At 41.5% G+C, this 7,674-nt stretch overlaps 1 protein-coding gene across 4 annotated transcripts in view; it reads right to left on the reverse strand.

The window, feature by feature from the left end:
- The window catches only part of tcerg1b (transcription elongation regulator 1b (CA150)), a 19,938-nt gene extending 12,786 nt beyond the window's left edge, over positions 1-7,152 (reverse strand). For 3 of the 4 annotated variants that reach the window (XM_005727870.2, XM_013909492.1, XM_005727869.1), the window contains exons 1-5: positions 7,061-7,151; positions 4,588-4,813; positions 3,037-3,189; positions 1,692-1,968; positions 1,364-1,606 (exon numbers count right to left, since the gene is read on the reverse strand). In XM_005727870.2, coding sequence (XP_005727927.1) covers positions 1,364-1,606; positions 1,692-1,968; positions 3,037-3,189; positions 4,588-4,813; positions 7,061-7,107 — 946 coding nt within the window. In that variant the 5' untranslated portion in view covers positions 7,108-7,151. Of the gene's footprint in view, positions 1-1,363; positions 1,607-1,691; positions 1,969-3,036; positions 3,190-4,587; positions 4,814-7,060 lie in introns of all 4 variants that reach the window. The other variant, XM_013909491.1, reaches the window with a different exon arrangement.
- Between the last annotated feature and the right edge of the window lie 522 nt (positions 7,153-7,674).

A 7,674-nucleotide genomic window follows, 5' to 3' on the forward strand; every position in this document is an offset into this window, starting at 1 on the left:
AAAAAAAAAAACAAAACAAAAAAAACCCCCCAGATGTCAGCGTTAACGCGGCTTAAATGCAGTCATCACGATTACAATTTTTAACACTCTCAACCCATCTAGAGCACAGAATGAACAAAATTTGGACTGCCAAAATGAGTTACAGAGACATTTCAGGGATTTTGACTCAGTCTGCGCTCCAGATGGGTTAAATGGAAATTCCTTCCATTAAAGCTGAGGGGGAAGGAACGTGATGAAGGCACATTAACGCTGACAGCACTAAAAAAATATAAAGTCGACAATTTGGGATTTTTTAGGCGTTAAACCGGATGAAAGGGGCAAACCTAAGGATGTAACCAAAGTGGTGTGCCACTTTTGCAGACGTTTAGCGCGAGCTGAGTACTTAAACACGGTTAGCTTGCATGAGCATGTACGTGTCCACCATCCAGCTGAGTATGCTAGGCTATCACCAGCTTCTGCAGCTCCATCAACAAGCATTTGGGCGCACTCTGAGGAGGGTGCAGTTAAAACAGCGTTATTATTTTTTCTATTGACTGCTCCATCATTATTAGCAAACTTACTCGTGGGCAAATAAATAAATAACACCCTTGTAAAAACTATCGTCGATAGTAGATATATTCGTCCAATCGCCAAACCCTAGGGTACTGCATAAAAAACTCCTTGTTATTGCTTTGGTTGCTAGCAGATTGAGGAGGTCGCTTATTGTTTGTTTAGAAGATTGGAAGATCACTACAACTCAGAGACTAAGAAGAAGAAGAGAAGATGCAGCACCTTCTTTGTAATTGATTTCACCATGTGACAGCCTGCAACCAAACAGTTGGGGAATACACATTTTTCCCTAGCAACCTGTGGTCCACATGGTTAGTGACTGACTGCTAGACCTACATGAATGAGGTCTGACAATCACTGTCTCTTTGCTATGCAGTGTAAAAGAGCAGGAATCTGGGGCTGTTTCTAACATTTTCTCTCTTTCTCTTTTTACTTAAATGTAATTAAAGCTAAAAATCACAACACTAATTATATTTAAATCAAATTTGTGGCAGTTCTGCTGACCAAACGTTCCCTTTTGATTACCACTAAAATGCCTGGAGTCCAAAGAATAGCATTCAGGACAATCATACACCCTATAACCAGCCCTACGTGTCTTGTGCACACCTGACTGGATTGAATCATGTGTACATCCAAATATTTTAGAAGACCTTAGATACAAAAAACCCTCCTGGACTGTAAAAGACAGCCTTACAGCAACAGCAGCAGGCCATGGTGGACAAAACATTTAAAAACATGGCCCAATGAGGCAGAATAGTCATTACATGTATATACATGTAAAGCTTGACTAAAGGTTTTTGTGTCTCATTCTCACCTGGTAGAGGGATATGCATGCCTGGCAAAGGCACCCTGAAAGGTGGCACCATGACAGGAGGGAAGGCAGGTATGGCTGCGGTGGGCTGGGCCACACTGTGAGGCAGGGCTGCTGGCAGCAGTGGCACGGTCTGCACTGCCGTAACAGGAGATGGCACCGTGGAAACAGTCACCACAGTGACCGGAGAAACAGCAACAGATGAGGTCACTGTGGCAATAGGAGGGAGGTCTGCTACAACGGTGGCTTTTGGGAAGAAAAAGAAGTACTTTTGGTTTTATTCTTGCTTTGTGTGTGTGTGAGTATGAGATGTTGATGAGGTGCTGTTTACCTGCTATGCTCGCAGAGGGGGAATGGGTGGTGATGGAGTCTGGACTGGAGGTGAGTGTGCGGGAGGGGGCCGAGGATGGAGCTTGAGTAGGGGAGGCTGCTGCTGCTGTGCTTGCTGTAGTATTGACACTGCTTGAGCTGGCGGTCACCCCAACATTTGCCCCTGAACCTGCAGCCCCAGCCACGAGAAGAGGGTTGAGCTCAGACTGCTGGATGACCTTCACGCCATCAGGTTTACTCCATGATGACTCTCTGGTCCGGGCGTTGTAGTAATATGTCTGTGAATGAGAAACAATCACAGTTTTTTTTAAATATTGTGAAAAAAATCTGTTTTTTATGATTACAAAAAAATGAAAGAACAATTTGTATTGCATTACAAATAATTAATAACAAAAATTTTAATCTTGTTACAGCAGAGCTCTGATTTAGGGAATACAGGAAGGAAGGTTTACAAAATGTTAGTGAGACCTGCTTTGACACATGGTTTGGAGTAGGTGGCAAAAGCAAAAAGACAAGAGGCTGAGCTGGTGGTGGCAAAGCTGGAAATGCACAGATTTTCACTGAGAGTGACCAGAAAGGATATGATTCAAAATGAAAATATAAGAAGGACCAGCTCAGGTTGGACAATTTAGAGACTAAGTTATAGTGGCAAGGTTGAGAGGGTTTAGACATGTGCAGAGGAGGGTTAGTGGATATATTGGACAAAGAATGTTAAAAGTGGAGCTTCCAGGCAGGTGGAAAAGAGGAAGACCACAGAGAAGATTCAGTGAAGGAGAACATGCAGTGGGTTGGTATAAGAGAAGAATGGAAGACCTGGAGGCAGATGATATGATAAGTAGTAGTACAGTGACTGGGAGAGTGGCAGGTGCCCACTTGATAGGCTTATCAATTATAACTACACTCAAGAGGTAGGTCCCGATTAACTAGTTCTGAAAAGATGACAGCAACATTTACAGTGAGTGGAAATATGTTAAAAACTGTTATTAGCAGCCTTGTTGTCTTCCAACGGTGACTGAAATGCAAACCAAGTAAAACCAAGTAACCAATATGGGGACTTGACAGCTCGAGTCTGATGACTGAGCTTCTAGGGGCAGGAGCCAATATTTCAGGCTAAGCAAGATTTCTTGTTCTACCAACTAAGGAATTTAGCAAACTGTAAAAATCTCATTTAAAAAAAAACAAACACAACACACTACTTTTAATTAGAGACAATATTGATGCAACCATAAGCTTTAACTAAGTGTGCACAAATTATTATTAAAGCTGTTTTAGTGCAATCAACTTATTTCTTACACATATCATCTTGAGGATGCCTGCTATCTGCTTTCATAGGACCTCCACCTTACCTTTCCTTCTGGCGTCTTGTTCTCTACCCAGATTTCTTCAGCAGGGTTGAGCGCAGGGTTTCCAGATGTAGGAACGGGAGGCATCCCAGGAGGAAACAGCATTCCTGGTGGAGGTGGCAGGTTACCAATAGGAGGGGGAAGGAACGGAGGTCTCTACACAATAAAGAGAGGGCACAGAATTTAGCTTTCATATAATAAAGAGCAGAACTGAGAGTCTAGATTATCCCGTTAAAGCACTCTATCCTCCAACATAATGTGTCTGTAGAGGATACAGAAAAGTGCACAGTCACAAGCAGTGGAGGGCTCAGCCAGCAGTTGATGCTAATTGGCCTTTTTGGATTCCAAATAGGGAGATTTGTGCATCATTACTGTATTTTACAAGAGAAAAATGACATTGCACCAAAGAATCAATCATGAACCCAAAGAGATTATAAAACAAAGATTAGTCATATGCTTCCTTATTGTCTGCCCCTCCTTTTAAGAGTTAATATTGCTGTTATGCTGTAACAGAGAAGGACACACTCTTCTTTGCAGACTCTACCTGGGGCTACACAGCTGATCGATGCGTATTCAATAACTTAAAATAATAACTCAATTCACTTCGTCTCAAAAACCATTGTGAGCACGTCGCCAGAATAGGGTTGTCGCAATATAAGAATTTTAAACTTGATACCAAAACCCATGACAATACTTGATACCATTTCTGATACCATGAGGAAGATTTTAAACCCATCCTACATCACCAGAATAAATGGCGAAGAAGTCATATCCTCAACTTGCACTCACTGTGAAAAAGCCCTCACAGCTGGCTACATGAAATAAAGAAACATATTTTTTAGAAATTATTGTAGAGGTAAAAAAGTTAAAGTTAATTATCTAGTTCACATCTGCCTGCAGCCTCGCTCTCATCCAGCATGTACACTGCTCCAACTCTGCGTTAAGAATTGAAACCGCCTGATTTCCCGCTTCAGATTTCAGTCTTTATTTGCTCGGATTAGTTCACCACATTTCCCTTTCTGCTTAGCTCGGCTACGGCTCACTCCCTGCTCTGTACAGCCAGGAACCTGCCAGGTTTTCTGTTTCTCCATAACCACCTCTGCCATGGCTAAGTATTCGATCAGCCACTCGTTCAACCTGCAATAATTATTCATCATTTTTCTAACTACAGTCCGCTAGCCAACACGTTACTAATAACAGACAGCTAACAAGGCTGTTGGGTAACTGACAATAGTTAAATAGCTAATGTTAATGTGTGCACTGGTCGGGTTAACATTTTTATCTATTAAATACTTTCATGCTGTTGAAACAGGAGCTTTACTAACCTTAAAAATTCCTCTTAAAGTGTTGTTCAGTGTTATGAACGTTAACTACTACAGCTGGTAATGACAGGAGGAGCCATGTGAAGTTGTGTGTCATGGAGGAAGGAAAGACAGGACTGTTGGTATCAATATTGTTGCGAGTATCAAGTATTGATTTTTTTTAACAACCCTAACAAGAGGGTAACATTTCCATGATGAAAACCATGCTTGTAAAAGAATGTGGAGCAGTTACCTGTAGGTGGGGAGGCCCAATAGGTGGAGGCATCCCTCCTGGTGGAGGGATTGGTGGCATGCTGGGGTCGAAGGGTGGACGTGCAAACGGAGGTCGTGGCGGAGGTCCCCTCATCATCCCAAAAGGAGGCGGTGGTGGCCTAAGGAGTGGTGGTGGGCCTCTTAACACCGGGGTCTGTGTAGGCGCAGGCGCAGGGCCACGAAACCGCACTGCCTGCTGCGTCATTCTGGCACAACATAATAAAAGTTATAGTTAAAGCTTATGATCAATACTAACATAACACTAAACTGTAAATAAAGCCTTTGAAAAGAGTGCAGAAAGCAATTATTAGCTTAATTATTAAATATACAGTAGGGCTGTGTGATATGACCAAAATCTCATATCCCGATATAAGAATTCTATCGTCGATAATGATATAAATCACAAAAATGTAACATTTTCTGTAAATTCTGTGAATCTCGGGCAGCTCGTCTTGCAGGAAGTATTTCCAGCTGCGCGTCATGTAGCTGGAGTAACCGATGCATGAAACTATACATTTTTAGACATAAGATGTAACGGCCGCCGTTTTCTTTGTGAGTATTTATTACATGGCGTGCTGCGGGGAAAAGCCTGTTCTAACGTTTGAGTCTAAGGTTTATTTTTTAGCACCTGGCGGCTCTTTTTTAATTCTCATCCGTAAATAATCTGCTCTTTCACGTGATTCAGTTTATTTTGAAAAGTCTCAACAGGATCTTGAGCTTTATTGTGAAAGGTTTATGTGGAACATAAACAAGCGGACACGCGATGCTGTTACCGTCGTTGCTGCTAACCACAACGCATAAAAACAGGCGCTTGTCTGTCTGTAGTGTGGTTATAGAAAATATAAGAGAAAGAGAGAACTTTAGGAAATTAATATAGCCACTACAGTGACCATCAAAACTATGAAAAAATATTGCTGTTAACAGTTTATTTTGCGACACCACGAAACAAAAGATAGCGTAAAGTGAAACGATAGAAGTTTTTATATCGTCATCCGATATATATTGTTATATCGAACAGCCCTAATATACAGTAAAAATTATACAGTGCAATGACAAATTATCCTTCACAATCCAAAAATAAATTACACTACAAAAGTAATAACATCTGTAATATCATATTAACATCTTAATATTGTAATTTTACAACCGAGGAAGCTGCAGTATAGCCAGGAATGGTTAGCAATGAATACAAACACTTTCTGCTGACTAATCTGAGACTTGCTGCAGAAATGGGCCAGCAAACAGCAGCGGAAGAAGTGCTCAGACCTATTATCAAAGTCAAAGTAGCAATAGCACAACTTAAAACCACTCTAATATGAAGCAGAAGCTTTGTGTTACGTCGCAACAATTTAATGCTGGCTAAATGTTCAAAGATGCTATGATAGAAATGAAAGATTTCTCTGGTTCTCTGACACAAAAAATAAACAAATATATAAGTAAATAAAAAAAATAAACTCTGGGCCATTGCCCATCACCTAAACTGCCATTTTAATCCGAATTTGCCTAGAATTTCACAATCAGTGTATCGCTAAAGTATCCATCAGACACCAACATGAGCTCTGTTGCATGCTACACTTGTGAACTGTTATTACTGATGCATAAACATACATTTACATGTACGGACTGTAAATACTGCTCGCTTTTCTAACCAGTTGACTGGATGGTGTATAACACATTCATTTCAGTAACTTGAAACTATGTCTCTCAGATACATGTTCCTTATTCAAGCAACTCAGTCCAGTCCAGACGCTTTTCTTTCCAAGCTCCTTAGACTACGATGACCTGGATGACTGAGAACCTTCACAGATACATGTTCCTTATTATAAATACCTTAGGATTCTACTTAAGGACATCATTTAGGGTAAATTTACTTAATTGCTATGCAAGGCTGTTTGAAGACGGTGTGACGTGGACGGGTTGTCCATTCGGACTCGGTGGTATTTATATTCCCTCATATCTACATGCTGAACCCTTCAGGGTTATACCCGCTTGGCCGTAGATGAACACAAACATTCAGCAAATGTCGTCTTGAGATAATCGGGCTAACATCAACCTTTTTTCTGTCTACTTAAAACAGCTACTTTCCAATCACTTTAGCATATTTTTGCTAGCTGGATATAATTGATAACAACCGCCACGTTTGAGCCCAAGCACAAAGCCGGGTGATTGGGGTGGCCTTGCGTGAGAGGTAAACATCTGTCTGTTTAATCTGTCTGGCCCATGTTTACCGCGTGCCGGGGAGCGGAGAGCAGAAATCGAGCCGCTCTTCAACACGGGGGCTAGCTAGCTGGAAGCTAGTTAGCTGGCGTGGCTACATTGACATGCACGAGCGCCACATATCAACACTACTGAACCTAAAGCAACGCAGACCAGCTGCATATTAAATGTCCGCAAATGCTTTATATTACCCACGATTAATAATCATTTTAACGCTTTACTCGCTGTTATCTGACCTGTTGTCGTTGAACCCGATAGTCTCGCTCTCTGCCTGGTCCGCCATTACAGGAAAATGTAACCGCTCTCTTCCTGGAAACGCCCCTTAGCGGTGACTACTTTTCCTATTCGCCAGGCGCGGACCTCAGTCACGATACAGTTCGAGCTGCGTGGACTGTGATTGGATATTGTCTTTCTTGCGAACGTTCAGTAAAGTGTTCATTGGTCCGTTTGGGTCCCATTTTTCATGATGTCTTTGTTCAGTCGGTGCTCCGTGCTGTTGATAATAAAGCGGATTCTAATCACTGGAGATTTGCACACACTCCACTTGTGTTTTGGTGTCCGTGTTTTGTTTGATTTACACCTGTTGAGATGGCATTCCGCTACTTAAAAGAAGTGGCAGTACACCATATAGTGGAAACGCCCTGCGCTTACTGGAAGGCCTTCATTCTGAAATGTAGTCACAAACCTAAAAGTGCATGATATCATCTTAAAATCACTAGTAAATATTATCAACATATTTTTACGGCCAACGATTTGTTTCTCTCACATGTGCTATTATCATTCTGCGGATCCATTGGTAATTAATAATTATCAGCCTATTTCTAATCATTATTTGCTCAGCAATATATAT

This window comes from Pundamilia nyererei, unplaced genomic scaffold (assembly GCF_000239375.1).
Source record: "Pundamilia nyererei isolate P.nyererei 1_Seehausen unplaced genomic scaffold, PunNye1.0 scaffold00026, whole genome shotgun sequence".
Lineage (NCBI taxonomy): Eukaryota > Metazoa > Chordata > Actinopteri > Cichliformes > Cichlidae > Pundamilia > Pundamilia nyererei.